The following is a 17,168-nucleotide window of genomic DNA, read 5'->3' on the forward strand; positions in this document are numbered from 1 at the left end:
GGAAGTGGAGTTCAGCCCATCATCGATTTGAATCATTTTGGCTCAAGGGGAAATATATCAAATAAGAAAGCAGCTTCAGAAACTATCAGTCACGAGTGGCTTGCCTGCAGATTAGGTGCAGAAGATATTAAAGACAACCTCTTAAAACTCTGCAATGCTCCATATAGATTGTCAACCCATGTGTGTTAATCAGACATCAGGAAGCTTTTGGTCAGTGGAGCAGGGAATGGATTTTTTCTGTTCCTGACAGGGAGACGCTGTCCGTAATGGTTTCTACCTGTGGAGAAATTAACAAGCCAGTCAGAACAGAGCAACATCAATCGGCGAACTTTCACTCCACCTCAGACACAGAGACGTGGTGAAAGCTGCCCTTTAGATGCACTCACTGGCTTGGATGAGTTACCTTGATTTTGTAAAGGACATTTCAAGTGTTTAATTGAACTGTGGAACGTTTGTTAAGGATGAATGCAGGAAATAAACGAGGCAATATGAAGCCTGTGGGAGACCTACGGCCAGGCAGGGAACATCGCCGTCACTAGTACATTAGTACATTTTGACTTTGGCAGAACACTTAGGCATTATTTGAGAGTGACTGTGATTATGAGCCTACCTGAGTCATAGATGTGCTGTCTTCTTGTCGGAGGCATGAATCTGCTAGTTATTGCTTTTCATAATATATGTTCTAGTGGGCTTAAGGATTTATGAAACATATGTGAGACATACATGGAATAAAAATATATTCAGTGTGGTACATGCAAGTCTTTTTGTTTTGACTGACTGAGTGAAACACCACAAGTGTAGTAGCAGCGACTGCTTTCTCTACATAACAACTAGTTACTAACAGGTTATATTCAAAATTACAGTGACTTCAGATTTCCTTTTTTCTACCAGCAACCCCGAGGACAAGTACTAATCAGGCATGAAATTAATACATTATAATTACTTGCGGCTTTTGAGAAATAAACAATTATGAATCAAGTGTAATGTTTTGCTTTTATTTTTTCCCTCACTTTTGTGGTGAATATTTTGAGCAGGTTCAGATTTCTTTCAAGTCAATCTTGATACAATAATGAGCTCGCACGTGCATGCTGAATGCATTTATGGTGGCTGTAATGATTCCTTTTGCCATGTAGTGGTCCCTTTGTAGCATGACTACTCCGTCAGAAGAAATGGGGAACAAAATCCACAGAACACATTCTCTTCAAAATGTATTCTAAAGTTCAGCGAGAGCAGTCTGAGCGTCTTAAGCGCAATTTATAGTTTCTGTGTCCGCACGGCAGTGAGGGCCCACAAACGTCCGTGTGACCTACAGGTGGAGGCTTTACCAGCTAACCTAACTCATCTAAATATTCACGACTCTGTAGACATGTTCTTGCCTTGGGGAGGTTTGTATAGAGGGACTGTGCATGTCTATAGTGGTGGGCTGAAGGTTGGCAGCACCTGCACTTAACACCCACTCCTCTCCTTCAGACTCACTTTTTCTATGCACCATAGATGAGGAACGGTGACAGTAATCCATCTCGTAGCATCCCCCAACCAGTCACGGCTGTCACCTTCACCTCACCAGGAAGAACTGAACCGCTGGATTTAGGGGACCCTATAGATACCACTGCCACTTATGGTGCCCCGGTTCTGCCATGCTCTTGATGCAACACACATTGACAGATACTAAAAAAAACTCCTCAGCTAAAATAGAATTCCAATTTCACTGGGTTCAGCGTGTGATAAAACACAGAGCCCTCTTCAATTGTAACTAAACGAGATTAAAGAGAAAAGGGGAGGGGCAAATACAGATCACGGCTTTATTAACTATGGCAACAGCATGCGAGAAGAGGTGGAGGAGGGGGGGGGGGGGGGGGGTGCGAAGAAACGAGCATCTTGTGCTTTGCAAGGAATTTATCATAATGTTCGCTCTGCAAGATCATTTGCCTCTTGACAGGATCATTACGAGATTCAGTGCTCCCACGACCATTACGCAATTTCAGCGTTCCTCCTTGGATGGAATTTTAATTGAATTAGCCCGGCTGGTTACACATGGTGCGAACGATAACATTTTCTGTCTATCTGGGCTCATTGAATCCGCTTGGGGAGGGGGGAGAGGGAAGTGCTTACGGTTTAAGGCAGGCCATGAAAAAAGGACAAGGTGGTTTTGGTTCATTCCAATATGCTTTTTTTTTTTCCCCTCCCTCTCTCTTTCTTGTTCAGCAACAATACCCGCCATGAAAATCACTGGCCTAGCCTATCTGAGCCAGCTGACGCTCCCCTGTATTATTATACACTCAGAGCCACTCTTCCATCTAAGTGCCCATGTAAGCTGAGGGCAGTGCGAGCATGATGTATGGTTAGGGGGTGAACGTGTTAATATTAACACCTCCAGAGAACAAACCTCCACCAGCCACTCATTCCCATAAGAATGATTAATGATGCTGGTCATGTTATGAAAGGCAGGGAGACGGAGGAGGGAAGCTATCATGCTGCAGGCTCACAGGAAGGTTTCTCTTGACTGTGCACATTTTTGAATCTTATTGTTTGATAGTAAATGACACAGCACATTAAGAGGCTAATGCCGGCTGAGTATCGATACAGAAACATTTCAGTGTTTCGGTACCAATGCAAGAATAATACTTTTTCTCAGTACCTTACATTGAGGGTTATGAACTATTCCACATGTTAAATGGTGACACACAGGCAGCCATACAAGAACCTTTCCCAAATAAATTCCAGCCTAGAAATTAAAGTAGAAATGGTCTAAGAAGTCGTGTTCAAATCTATTCAATGTTCAGTACTTTCCAGTGCCATGGGAACATTTGCTTATGTGCCAAATATATATTCAGGTTCCATACCCGGCCATATTTAAACTAAGTTTTAATAAAAATGTATTGAACCTGGAAAAAAATGCAGTCCAACACAGTTCCCAGTGCTGCAGGGTTAGGGTCCACCCACAACAGCGTTTTTGATGGAACTTTTACGATCATTGAATTAACTTGTGGGTGTAAGTTATTGCTTCAACTTTAGTGGGCTTCGAGCCATGATTTCATGCTAAAGACTTATTGCGAACAGTCTTGACAGTGCTGACCTTAAAGGGAACAGAAAGCTGGAAAGTTCACAATGCAGGAAGCTATTGGAGCTTATTAGCTGTGTTGCACCATCTACTATAATTTGAACCTTCTCTGTAAAGGTATACATTGCTCCATACAAGAGAGAGGTATACAAGCAGTAAGAGATAGCTACCCTTTCCTTGGTCACAGAATATCTTCCCGGTTGCACAGTTGTTAAGACAATCTATGAAAATGAGTAAGGATAGCAAATAAACACATATTAGGAATCACAGTAGGAGCCATAGCAAGGTGTGAGGTGTAGTGGTAAACCGCATGCTACAGTAGAACACATCCCCGTACAGTATAATAAATGTTCTTGTAATATTTAGGACAAACGTGCATGACTATCATTTCCTCCCAGACATTAAATAGAAATACCAAGCCACATTTTATTTAGCAAAAAATGTTTAATCTCTCCTTGATGCGTGTTTATTTACAAGTAGTAAATCTGCAAAATAGGAAATAACAGAATATTTACACAATGAATGTTAACCTGCAAACTTGTGACAGTCGCTTCAAGTCTGAAACTCTAAAAATGCATCAGAGTTCTTGTAGTATTAAAATTCCTTTGCCAGCTCTGTGTGAAATTCATTTGCTTTGCGTTTCCTTGAATGCTATGTAACTTTCATTAACAAAAACAAAGGACAACTACTGAATTTTCCGGAATCGGAAGGAAGCATGAAAAATAGAATTGAAAACAGAATGGTGCCAGGACTTGCAGATGATTCAACTGTTTTTTTGTTTTTTTTTGGAAAGGCGTGTGACTAAGCATGTCTTGAGAGCTGAGACTTATGACATACATGACTATGTGCTGACTCTGCTCACATTGAAGCCAGTACATTATTTCAAATTTGACAGAAAAACTGCATAAAACCATCAACTCTCTGTCAAACTGCAGTCTGCATGCTGTTCTTGTGACGAGTTCCCAGTCAGCTGATGCTTCCTCATGATGACACCAAACACTCTTAGAAAACAGAAATGCTGTACACCACCTCCACAACAATCAATATTATCTATTATCACACCAAACTGTGCAAAATGAAGAATAGAGAATGGTGACTGGGAAGTTTTTCTAAAGATCCATAAAAGGCAAGTAGCCATGCAAAAGATAAACTAGCCAACTCCCGCAGAACTCATTTAATCAACCAAATACGACACAAATGGAGCATGAACCTGAGAATGAATTGACAATGTTTAAGTGCCTTAAAAAAAGCCTGACAGATCATCAACTGGGCACAGACTTTTCATCTGTGTGCGTTTTGCAGGGAGCAGGTGGATTTGTCCCTACTGTACATTGTACTCATACTGATCATTCAAAGAACTGCTGTTAACAGCACAGCTGAGCTCCGGCCTCAGCGCTCATTTATTTCATTGCCATCTGATCTACAGTAAGAGCACCAACAATGTACAAATGCAGCAGAAACTCAGCTGTAAACTGAAGAGGAAGAAAAAACATGTTTCAAATGTTTGTATGTGGACTAAGCATATTTTGGTGGAGGTTTTGCAGTTCTCTCTTTAATATACATGATTCTAACAGAGATTATTTAATGTGTGTAAACAACATGATCAACTAAAAATGAGACATTTCTCTCCTAACATGGGCAGAGTGGTCACAGTGCAGCTGTAGAAAGCAATGTAACATCTCAGACATGTAAACAAAAGGGTGACATTAATTTGGGAGGTGTGCTCACTACTCCTTGATGTGAGATTTTTTTTAAGGAACCTGGCGTAAGAATGGACAGCGACAGCATTTATGATCAGCATAAAATGACAGCCCTAATGTTTGATATAAAAACAAGGTACAAGAGTTAAAGCAGCAAGTCACGTTTCCATCACAAAGACACAGATGCTCATCTGATGCAACAATTTCATTTTGATCCTTAAGATCAGGAAAATAAACCTTGAGTTCAGGTCAAGTACTTCAACTTCAGGCAAACCGAAGAAAACGTTGTCTTCTGTGTACCGTAAAATGTACAATTTACATGTTAAAAAAAGAAGACAAAAAAACAAAACAGCAACAACCTGATTACAAAAAAATGGCAAACAGCTTTTGTTCATCATGAAAAAGTATACAATTTACAAATGAAAACATCAACAAAAACATTATACAGACCACAGTTTGGTTTTTCGGCAAGCAGAAAATAAAATAAAATCGTAAAACATTATTTCTCACCACAAAGTCAAAAACCCTAACTTCAAGACTTCAAAAAAAAAAGGAAAACAAAGAAATCTTCTTAAGAGAGCAGTAAGAAAAAAAAAAAGAAGAAGCTTAAGCCACACATGGCAACAGGCTAGTTTTGAAACAAGAGCTGCAGGCTAAGGGGAGGATTACTCAGCCTTGTGTAGCTAATGAACAGAGATGTCTCACCTCTGTATTTTTCTATACCCCCCCATCATGGATAAAAAGCTAAAACCCCCGTCTCAAATAGATAGGTTAGAGGTGGAGAGAAACACTCAGTATATCTTTTCCATTTCCCTCTGTTTGGGTATTAACATTGAGAAAATGAAAAAAGTGGCTTTAGGCTGAAAACAGCTTTTCCTACTTTGTTTCACCACTGAGGGTCTCGGCTAAGCTCTACCCGACCTCGCTGTCGCTCCTGTAAAGACGTAAACAGCGTCTGCAAGCACCAAGACTTTGGCTTTGCTCTGACAGGACTGTCTGATAATGAACGACCCTTCGAGGGGTGGATAACACAAACTCAGGTCCTGTGGAATCCTCACAGTTGGATATGGTGGCTACGTGATATTGGGGCAAATGGAAATATTTCAGGTAGTGCAATGTAGCTACTTCATTGTTCAGTTACTATAACATGATCCACTCAACTGCCACTTCTTGACCCCTTGGAGAACAGAACCAGCCGTGGCGCCGGATACTAACGTGGCCATGGTAAAGCAAGGGTCCTGCGAGTATATATTTGGTTTTCTGAAACCAAAAGATTGCACTGATTGAATTAGAAACAACAGCAACTTCATGTTGTCGCCATGACACCGTGAAGCGCCCTAAAAACGAGAAGACGGACAACTTTCTGTCGTCTCACTTCCTCGTCATTGTCAACAAGGATCTTATGATGGGTCATTACTCAAACAACTCTTTTCAGTCACTAGGCATGTTCATATTTAAAATCAAACGGTAGCACATTCCATCTAACAAAATGCCTTTGCACTAAACAACATTCAAAGAAAACATGGCACAGTACGACTTTTTTGTTTCTTTTTCGTTGTTTTTTCTCTCGTCTACGTTGTTTTTTCTTTTGTACTTGAAATATCAAATCATGTTTTACTGTTGTTATTTTTTATTGTGTTTGTTGGTTTGAAATTAAAATGAAAAAAACAACAAAAATGTTTTCTCCCTAATCTTTCTTTAAAAACGTAGCTGTATTTATATATACTATATATATCGTCTTCCTTTGTAACGTTTCTGTAAATTGTGCAAATTCAGCAGTAATACAAGTGGCGAGAGATCAGAGAGTGGGCAGTTGATTACATCTATACAAAAAAGAAAAGAAAAAGGAAAAAGAAAAATCTAACATCCTTTAAAACTGACACCCGTTGGAGTCACATGACCTAGAGAGCCTCTCTCCATTGGCTCATCACAGATTGGTCCGTCCTGTGATTGATGCCATACATGGAGTTCCTTTCCAGGCTTCCATTGTTTCTTTCCTGACCATCGTTTCATCACGACAAAACTCCAGAAATCAAAATCAAGCAAACGACAAACACCAACATCCACAATAATCAAATGCTGTCAGTTGACATGTTTCTCCATGTTTGCATGTGTGAAAACGTCTGGTGTCCCAGTCTCTCACACAGACACGAGCCCACACGCTGTATGGGGCTGCAGACAAACACACACATACACATGTAAGCGTACACAGGCCCATCTCTGCCGAACCCCCCCATTTTGCAGTATTCTGCTTCAGTCCTTTTGCAGTTTGTCTGTTTTATTGTTGGGGGTTGGAGTTTTGTTTGTTGTCTGGGTGAGAGGAGCGAGGGAGAGAGACAGATGGAGAGGAGGAGTGAAGAGAAGGAGGAGATGGAGGTGCTGGATGGTCCTCAGCTGCTCAGGGCCATTGTGTCGATGACCTGCTCCAGCTTGCTCCTCAGTCTCTGTCGTCTCGCCTGCTCGTCCCTCTCCAAAGCCGACAAGATCTGAAGATAGATAGAGCAGGAGGTCAGTCAATGTCAGTGTGCTCGCTTTTGCTTGTTCCACCCAAACACAGCTGAGAGGCCACCAACATGCCAACTGGCTGGTTCATAACTAATGTGAACTGTAAATATAAAAGCTGGTATCCAAAAAATGGCCAGCACGGACAAATATAGGCCGGGAAAAAAACATTGAAGGGGGTGCTATTACCTTTAGCCTACGATAACAGGCTCTTACATGGTCAATTCAGCATAACATACCTTTCCACAGCACTAGCACAAGCCATACTCACCACTCTGATCTGCATTTCTATTTCTATTTCTTTTTGTTTTACCTGACCGATGTTAAGCCTACAAATAACAGACAGGTTAGAAGACTTTTAATGTGAAATATCTGCTGGAAGTGAATAAAAACGGTAACAAAACTGAGATCAGCACAGTGAGCACTGTTGTACTGATGGAATCATTCTTGAGGAGATGTACGTAATACAGCGGAAATCAGGGTTAAATAGTGAGCTGTTGTTAAATAAGAATATAGAAATGGCTGATATCTCACCTCATCCTTGTACTTAACAATGTAGGAGTAGATCTCGTTTAGGGCCGACATGCTATTGAACTGGTTAGCGTGCAGGCGCGACTGCTCCGCCAGGTAGGCACTCATGTCCTGGTCACTGATGGCCGGCATCCTGGAGATGTCAGAGTAGTACCTGGAGAAGAAAAAACACAGTTTAGAATTGACATATTTGATTTGACACAGCTTTTAAGACAAAACTAATTGAGCACATGTTGGCGTACCTCTCTACCCAGTTCTTATAGTTGGGGATGTCTTTAGCGTAGAGCAGCTTGTTCGAAGGAGAGTCCTTTCCTAGTTTATGCTCCGATGTTGAACAGGAGTCCATGAAGGTCTGAGCCACCACAGAGAGGCAGGCGTCTGTAATGCTGTTCTTATGGATGTCGAAGACAAACTGGGGGTTCTTGATCACGTTCACCCAGAACCGCAGAGGAAGACTGGAAGGATTGATAGAATAGATGGATGAGGTGGAAGAGGATGGAGGAAGAGTTAGATAAAAGAATGAAGCTGCATGCACACCACGGCTGAACAAAGGCTAAGTGATAAAAGACCTGAGGCAAGAGCAATAGGAACACTGCACATTCTGCCGCACCACCACTGTAAAGTGTTGCATATTTCCTGGCTTACAGTCAAACATATTTTCACACTACAGCAAGTTTTCCCACAACTCTAATGAGACACAAAGCAGCTTCCAAATACTCCTAATAATGCCCTTTTCACAGCACACACACACACAAACTCACCAGTTGCTCTTCCAAGTGTGCCGCACATCAGAGTCTGATATGGAGTGTTTGTCCGCCTGCTCGTCCAAGAAGTCAAACATGTACTTGATGGCGAGAGGCAGGGCACTTCCTCGGTGCGCCGTGCTGAAGATGGTCTCGAACAGGTCATCCACAAACTTCTGCAGTGTACCCTGAGCAGGAAAAACAACACTGGCTAAGTTAGTTTGAATTTAAAAAATATATATATTTTCTTGTGAGGGATTAGTAGAAAATGTGTTGTTTCTTCTAAACTCCAATTCAGAAACGTGCTGAACCATCTTTAAACAAACCAGCCCACATTCTGTGTATATTTGTAGAAATGTTGGAGAAATTTAAAAACAAATAACGGCATCTCTGAGGCTAAAAGGACAGACTAAGCCCTCTGAACATTTACATAACTAACAGGAATATAGAGGGACAGAGCCCAGTGTTAAAGATCTCTAACACCACTAAACAACAGTCCGGGGCCGATGGCCGTCAGTAGGAGGTGTTTGAGAGTGACAGTGCTTTGCTGTTAGAACTGTTTTTCTGAGAGTTGGTGCTGAGTGCTCCGTGTTCTTTACAGCATTAAGACGGGGCCCAATGTGAGTTCAGCCTTGGGCTGTTCTGCAATGTTTTACCACATCACACAACTCTGGAGATTCTGAATCCTCACAAATTCCTCTGAAGTTGAAACGATTTGATATTTCCCAAAAGCGTTCAGCGCATTATTTCCCATCTTCAACCTTTTTACAAAACCTTATTTAAACCAGCCAGAAGTCGAATCTGCAGTTTTGTACCCGTTCACACAGCCACAAATCAGCTTCCTAAACACACTGAGCTGTGGGGGCTGTAATAAATAAGAGCAAACTACAGCGCTCCAAGTTCTCCTCATTGTCTTCCCCTGGCTTGCATGTTAATCATTTCCCAATCGAGGCAGCATTGATGTCGCTAACTTTGCACTTTCCTACCTGGAGCTCGAACAATGGATATCTAGAGCTAATGAGTGAAACATCAGGGGAGAGGAAGCACCAGGGTGAGCTGAATGACAATGATAGGACTTGCAAATGAGAGCAAAAGCTTGGCAGCATTAGAACACTCTGTAGGAAGTTGATGTGTGTTCATAAACTATGTGTTATGTATATTTCTGTGTGCATGTGTGTTTCCATTGAGGAGGATGCAAGCTGACTTGGGACAAAACAGCTGGAGTTCGTGTGTATTCTGCGTACAAGGTGTGCCGTATGAATCAATATTAAAAGTCAACTTTTTGTGAACTCAAGACACCTCTCCAGTTTACCTCTTTTATACAGTTTTCAATCACAGTTTTGAATGCTTTATTGAGTTGGTGCTGAAGTGCATTTAAAGTAAATATGCTGAAAACCAAACAACTAAATGTTTCTGTGCAATTTTAGATTCTGAAGAATTAACAACCACGTATGCAGATTAATCCTAAAGTGATTTTTCATTTAATCTCATTCTTAATAATTCAATTAATATATTAATTCCCCCTTTAACTTTCTTTTAGGAAGTTTTTCGTTGTGCGATGCGAGGGTCTAAGGACAGAGGGTGTCGTAACCTGTACAGTCTGTGAAGCACACTGAGACAAATGTGTCATTTGTGATATTGGGCTTTATAAATACATTTGATTTGATGGGAAAATGTGAAATACACACTGCGACTTGCTTTGTAGGACACGTGTGCATTAGACCATACACGAGAATAACCTAACCAACCCTCGCGTTGCAAAACATCCACAACCCTCTCTTAATTGCTCTTGAAAACAGCTCCGGTAAAGATGCCAACATTGTACCAGCTTCAACAGTCCCAGAATATAAAATAGTCTCAGGGTTGCAAATTCTGCTTCACAAATGTTTTTAACAGTCACTCAATGGTGCTTAACGATGTACTCAGGAATGTTTCTCCAGAACATGACAAACAGCCCGACTCCAAATAACCTTTGAGATCATCATCTGAAGACAGACGCTGCATAAAGACCTGAGCAGTGTGGTCTGGAGGACATGGAGCAATTTAGGTGAGTAATGATCTCAGGGTGAAAGCCCCGAGGCCACCAATGAGGGCCCAGTAACACCAACCAAACAGCTCAATAGTCAAAGGTCAACCTCCTAATTAAGACACAAACACTAATTCCTGTGCATATGTGTGTCTTTGTGCAAAAGGTTATGAAAAATGTTAATGAGCTTTGAGACCTCCACCAAACAAAAGGTCAGGGTCCGAGGCTGCTGGTGGAAGTGGGCTACATGACAGGGATGTGCTGGCGTGGGTCTTTTAGATTAAGGTGTGTAAGTGTCTGTGTAAATATAAAGCTTCTCGATACCTTAGTGGCCAACAGTCTGGTCAGGTAGATCTCAGAGACCATCTTGCTCCCCCTGTCTCCTTCCCTCTGGTCTGAGTGGTCGTGGTTCTTGACAAGGTGCCACAGTTTGGTGCCGCTCTCCAGGTCGGGGGTGATCATGGGTGTTCGGGAGCGCAAGCTGTCTGGACTGCTGGCTGTCCTCAGCATGCTCTCTGAAGGGAGGCGGAAGAGGAGACACGGCGGAGGGTTGAGTGAATGGGCCAAAAACAACATTAAGAAAGAACAGACCCAAATGTGGAGTTGAAAGTGTGTTTTTCAGTATTAGTTTGGATTTAATTTTGATTTAAATAATCAGGGATTAGGAGGTAAATAGGGAAAGAGGAAGTACAGAGGTCAGAACTGCCGCCCTGAAGCTCTTTTTGTAATATTGCTTGGCTTTGACACAAGACACATTTTAGAGGAGTCTTACAATAAAGTGCGATGTAGTTTAGAAATACAGAAATCTCAGTTAGACAACGAGCCAGCGTCTTGCACAATGCTCCCTGTGGGTTTTAACCAGGGGCCTCTGGTTGACAAGGCAATGGTGTTATTAGCAGACCATAGCTTGGTGCCAGTGTGTAGTTCATAAAAGTAAAACTTATTTAGTCTTAATCACCATTTCAAGGGGAATTACCTCTAAATGAAGTTACTTAGGTTAGTAAGATATTAAGTTAATAAGATATCTGAGGCAGCTACAGAGAGCAAAATCTTTTCTGAAAAGGTGACGGCTCCTTCGACTTGCATGTCACTCTTTCATTCCAGAATAAATTTGTCTGTCACTCTCTCTCCTGCTCCCACCCTCCCTTTGTTGGACAGTGATCCCCTATTTTGTGACACGGAGCATTACGCTCTCAGTTTGAATGCTTGTCACTTCTGTGACAAAACAGGGAAGGATTGAGAGGTTCAAAATGTCAGGAGAGAATGTGAACCAGGAAAGCACAGCGAAAAGGGTGATGGCTGTGTTAGTGAGTATTTATGTGCATGTCACGGGGGCACAGCTCAGGAACAGAGTTACTGTACACCAGAGAAGGATTTAGAAAATAGGAAAGAGGGATGGAAAAAGTGATGAAACAGAGGTCCACTTCACACCTAGCACACATAGCATGACAGCATAGGACATCACAGCTACACTGTTCTCTGTTGTGAGCAATGACCTCAGCTGTATATATAGTCTCACATGTTCTTGGCCTGGCATTAGATAAGGCATTGGCTCATTCACATGTTTGAGTTTAAAAGATCACCCAAAATGCAACAGGCCTGCACTTCACACATCCGTTTTTAGGTAGAGCCAACAATGCATGTGTGAGGTAAGTACACCTCGGATCAGCATCGGTTCCATTACAGTTGGACCCTGCTCAGATACATACTGGGTGTAAACAGTGCGGGTTGCGTTGTTAACCTCCTGCTGTAAAGTGTGGAAGAGGTACGTTATTTTGTTAGCTACTTGGCATCCATTTAAGTCAATTAGTTTACATATGGATTTCATGGATTTTTGCCTTAACCCCTACATGGAGCACCTGTGTCAAGTTATTGTAGCCTGGTACAATAGCCAGCAAGCATCTAGGCACTAACACAAAACCCACCATGTTACTCACACACACACACACACACACACACACACACACACACACACACACACACACACACCGTATCTGCTGAGGGACTTGGTGAATGTGGAGGAGTTGGAGATGTTGTAGGCTGAGTTCTGTTTAGGCACCAGGGCAATCACTGAGCCATCTGTCACCTGAAACAGGATGTTCAAGATCAGTTAGCAATGCAGAAAATATCCAGAAGCAAGATTTTAGTCCAAAAGCACAAACAGTCACTGTGCTATATTTGTTTTCCCTAAATTGCTACTTTACTTTAACTTGCACTTAATGCGTAAGAGGCATTCTTTTTAATGACACAATGTGAATAAATATAACAACTGCTGCATTCCAATGGGCGGAAATACTAGCCGAAACAATGACAACCATTACAATAACTACTGTGTCTAAATGAATTCCAAAGTAGCAATAATGTGCGACAAAATCAATGAGGAGTTATTGTTCCATCAAACACCAAATATCACAGGATTTATGTCGTGCACGAGTACCTGGTAGTGAGCCAGGGTGTTGAGTCTCTTCCAGTCGTTGTCTATCTTAGTGGTGACATCCTCGTCCTGAAGGATGATGCGAGCCATCCTACCCTGCCGCCATTCTGTCACACACAAGGAGATACAAGTAAGGTTGTGTATGTTAGTTTAACTACAGAGAGAAATGGGACATGAATTGCAGGGATACACTCATCAAAACCTCCCACCTCCAAACAAAAGGTGAAGCTGCTGTGACTAAGGATGCTGAGAGCAAAGTTCCTTGTCTGACTAAATTAAAACGGGTATAATGTATAATTGAAGTGACTTTTGGCTCCTCACTTGAATTTATTTTTGCACAGAGTCACTTCTCCTCTCTAAAAGGCTCCTCCTGCTTCAGAGAGCTCTTGAAACGCTTCCCTTTTTATCCCTGTAGCGGTGCACCTGTGCTCAGAGTGTATACTTGAGTGTGTGTGTGGCAGTTCTCCCTCTCCTTACCCAGGTCCATATCAGAGGCCTTTGGTCTCTGGGAGTATGGCGTGCCCTTGTACACGGCGTCCAACAGCTTCTCCTTCACCTGCGTCACTGTGTCACAGTTCAGGCTCTTCACAGTCACCTCCGGAGCGTTCTCATTCTCTGGGTTCACACAGTGCAGCGTCTGCGGAGGCGGAGGTCAGAGAGCAAAAGGTCACATTTTGACCAGGAAGTCAACACAGACTGGGAACGTTAACTATTGATGTGTGGAAGCGAGACCCTGCGACCAACACTTCATACAGCAGTTTAGAATCAATATTCAACTGCGGAAGAGTGCACACGCAGCTCTTTCTTACTATTAAAAGTGCATTTAATCAGAATTTAAGGTCCCTTTTGATGTTTGTGTCATAAGCCTCAAAGGATATTTTGTGGAGTTGTGGATTGCCACTGTTGCCAACAACTGCAAAATGATCCTTGATTTAGCAAGTAAGGCTTTTCAAGAATACTGGTCTTGTACTAAATCCACGTCAATGTGATGCATCTGTTTTAACCTCCGACACAAACTGTGTTGTGTCCACTAGTATGTGTACGTGTACTGACCAAAGTCTTATAGTCAATCTGCTGCCTGATGAGTTTGTCCTCGCTGAGGGAGTAGCGGGCCTCTCCTGTGATTGAGTCTATTGGTCCCTTTTCCATTTGCTGCTTCATGGCGCAGTACAGCATGAAGAGAGGCTCCCCAGCACACTCCTGCAAACAGGGAACCAAGCGGTAGGAGAAAGCAGGAAGAGGGAGACAGGTAGAAGTGAAACGTGAGACGGGGATAGATGAAAAAAGAAGTAAGAGGAGAAAAAGACAGATTGTTAAAATGTGAACTATGAACTGTGCGAAAACTTTACCTACAAAAAACTGTACACAACAGCAAAAAGTGCATAGCTTTGCTGAGCAACTCTCCAATTATATTTCTAATCTTCTTTAAGCCAACCAGAGGCGGAGCAGTAAAGGACGAGGCCATGGCCTGTGTTGGCTAAGAGTGCTGAAAACTGACACTGACACACACACACACACACGCACAAAAAAAAAACACCTTTTGTAAATCTCTGTTTGTGTGTGAGGAAGTGAGTGAGCACGAAGGAGAGGAATCAGAGAGAGCGTGAGTGTGAATGAGTGGCAATTGATGGAGGAGTTAATAGAAGGTTAACGACTGAGGCCTGAAAACCGCTTGGAGAAGCACTTTGGTGTGCGAGACATGTCAACCGGGCAACAAGCTCTGGGAGGTTGGGCCCCTGTCTCTTTCCCCCCTTTGCTTTCTCACTCTCTTTTACACTCACTCGTTCTGCTGGCCTGCCAACGGAGCAAGAAACAGGAACAGGCAGACTGGTTTTAAAGAAATGTATTGTATGATCAACCAAACTGTCCAATGTAAAGACATTTAAAGACATATAAAGAAGACATTTCTTCATTTTAAAGGGCCATAAGTCCACAAAGGTTGAGAACCTCTGTGTTTGTTTTCTCACATCAACTCATTGTTGTGATGTTGTTGTGCTCTCACATCTCATTAGCTTTTGGAGAGCACAACATAAAGGAAATAAAAGCCAAGTTGTAATAAACTAGAATAAGCATTTAAAGTCTATACATTACTCAAATCTTCTCATAATCTTACTCAAATTAATGCAGTTCAACCAAATGTTTCACATGTTGTACGTGTCCTTTAAACATTCCACTTTGTGCCTTGAGCCAGAGGAAGAGGATTGGATGCCCTAGCCTCCGCCCTTCAGCTGGTCACGTTCATACATCAACGTGTCAGTCATCTTGGTGAGCTGTCAGATGAACTCTGTGGGATAATCTAGCCCTGCCTGCTTCCTATGGAGAACACACAGCACACTGGCTGACGTCCTCTCTGTGTAACAGCAGAGAAACCAGCTCCGAGCTGCATCTCAGCCCTTCTGTCTCTTTGCAGTGTGGAAACGCTGATGCTCCATGTTTATGAAAGAGTCATGCGAGATGCACATTTAGCTTTGCTTGTTTTCTGATTCAGCGTCCAATTCCCACTATTATCATGTATTATTTTTATCCATTCAAGTATATTATATATCAATGACATTTGCATACAGCATCCTAACAGCCATCTGCAATTTTACCCGAAGCAACACACAGGACTTCTGGCAGAAATGGAGTAAGCATGTGACCCTCTCACTCTCTCAAACAAGCCAGGACAAGTGAACCCTTAGAAGAGTGGAATGGATTAAAGCATTTCCCCCACTTATTCCTGTTCCCTTTGATAAGTAACAGCTTTATCTATTTCCTCCCCCTTTGAACAACTACTTGACCTTTGCCCATCTCGATTCACACCTTGCTGATCCTTGAAATTGTTTCAGGGCTTTCTCTTATGTGAACCCTACAAACTCAGTAGAAAGAGGCTGTGAATGGTATAGTTTAGATAAAAGCCAGGTTGGTTACCTTGCTGCTAGCTTCAGCAGTCTTTGCTTCAGTAGTATTTTTTAAATTGCCTCACTTTCTCTTGTACTCTCAGTTCATGTTTTTCATTTCAAAACCTTATTCCACACTTCCTGTCACCTATCCATAACCCCTTCTGACCATTTCCATTCCATATCCTTCCATCTTTTCCTTCTGTTTTTGTTTTGTCTAAAGTTCATAAAAACAGCTGTTATAAAAGATCCCCAACAGCTTCCCTGGTAACCCACTCCCTTGTCTCTAAACTCAACTCTGGCTGTCATGTCTTGAGCCAAAACGCACACACGCATGCACACCCAAAACGGACACACTTGCACACACAGATGTTAACTGGGACCCCCGGGGGCTTGGCTGGTTCGCTGTCCACTAGAATGCCTGTCCTGGCAGGGGTTTAAGGCCCCGCTGCTAACTGATTAGCTGCAGCGATGTTTGCATGTAGAGAACGTGTGTGTGGAAACAAGAATTTAACACAGTTTAAGCCTCAATAAGTCTCTCTGATTCCATATCAGAGGGAGAGGATTTCAAAAAGAGAAAGAAAACATACAGAGACAGACAGACAGACAGACAGACAGACAGACAGACAGACAGAAATGAGAGAATGCATTTGTATAAGATCTCTGCCTTCCTCTTTTGCTAAGCCCCAAAGCTCTGAAGGGGGATACAAACACAAAGACATGCATACAGGCACACACACACACACACACACACACACACACACACACACACACACACAGACACAGACAGACACACACACTCCTGGCTGTAAAAGAATCCAGTGAGGGACACAAAGAGAGGCTAGGTTATTGCGACAGGCTACGGCGATCACAACAACATGACCAGCTGTGTCTGAACAGCGCTTCAGACTGCAGTTCAGTTCTCAATTCTGAGAAAGGAGAATTTACCACATGACAGGCAGAGGTAAAGGATAGGTAGCCTGCTGCCTCTGCCTTATCTTATGCTGCAGCTGTGAATGTGTTTGTGTGTGTTAGTGAGGCATTTTTCAATTCTCAAACAGCAGTTGTATTAGTGTTGCTTCAAAAGTTGTGTATTGTCTGTGACAATTTTACCTTGAGGAACTTGTTAAGTAGGAAGGTGAACCAGTTGGTGAGCATCTTCTCAGCGACTGACTCCGTCCTGGAAGAGAGGTGAAAGGTAGGGCGAGAGAAAGAAGAAGGTGAAGGGTGAGTAACAGGAAAAGACAATTAGAGGGTGACCGTCAAAGGATATGAATGAAGAATAAAAAGGG

The 17,168-nt window shown here is 42.4% G+C and overlaps 1 protein-coding gene across 3 annotated transcripts in view; it reads right to left on the reverse strand.

Annotated features, from left to right (window-relative positions):
* Window positions 1–3,829: 3,829 nt before the first annotated feature.
* plxna1b (plexin A1b) overlaps window positions 3,830–17,168 on the reverse strand; it is a 185,371-nt gene continuing 172,032 nt past the window's right edge. For 2 of the 3 annotated variants that reach the window (XM_029430969.1, XM_029430968.1), the window contains exons 23-32: window positions 16,990–17,056; window positions 14,051–14,197; window positions 13,475–13,634; window positions 13,001–13,104; window positions 12,553–12,649; window positions 10,888–11,078; window positions 8,556–8,725; window positions 8,037–8,249; window positions 7,798–7,948; window positions 7,152–7,247 (exon numbers count right to left, since the gene is read on the reverse strand). In XM_029430969.1, the coding sequence (XP_029286829.1) occupies window positions 7,152–7,247; window positions 7,798–7,948; window positions 8,037–8,249; window positions 8,556–8,725; window positions 10,888–11,078; window positions 12,553–12,649; window positions 13,001–13,104; window positions 13,475–13,634; window positions 14,051–14,197; window positions 16,990–17,056 (1,396 nt within the window). Of the gene's footprint in view, window positions 7,248–7,797; window positions 7,949–8,036; window positions 8,250–8,555; window positions 8,726–10,887; window positions 11,079–12,552; window positions 12,650–13,000; window positions 13,105–13,474; window positions 13,635–14,050; window positions 14,198–16,989; window positions 17,057–17,168 lie in introns of all 3 variants that reach the window. The other variant, XM_029430967.1, reaches the window with a different exon arrangement.

This window comes from Cottoperca gobio, chromosome 5 (assembly GCF_900634415.1).
Source record: "Cottoperca gobio chromosome 5, fCotGob3.1, whole genome shotgun sequence".
Lineage (NCBI taxonomy): Eukaryota > Metazoa > Chordata > Actinopteri > Perciformes > Bovichtidae > Cottoperca > Cottoperca gobio.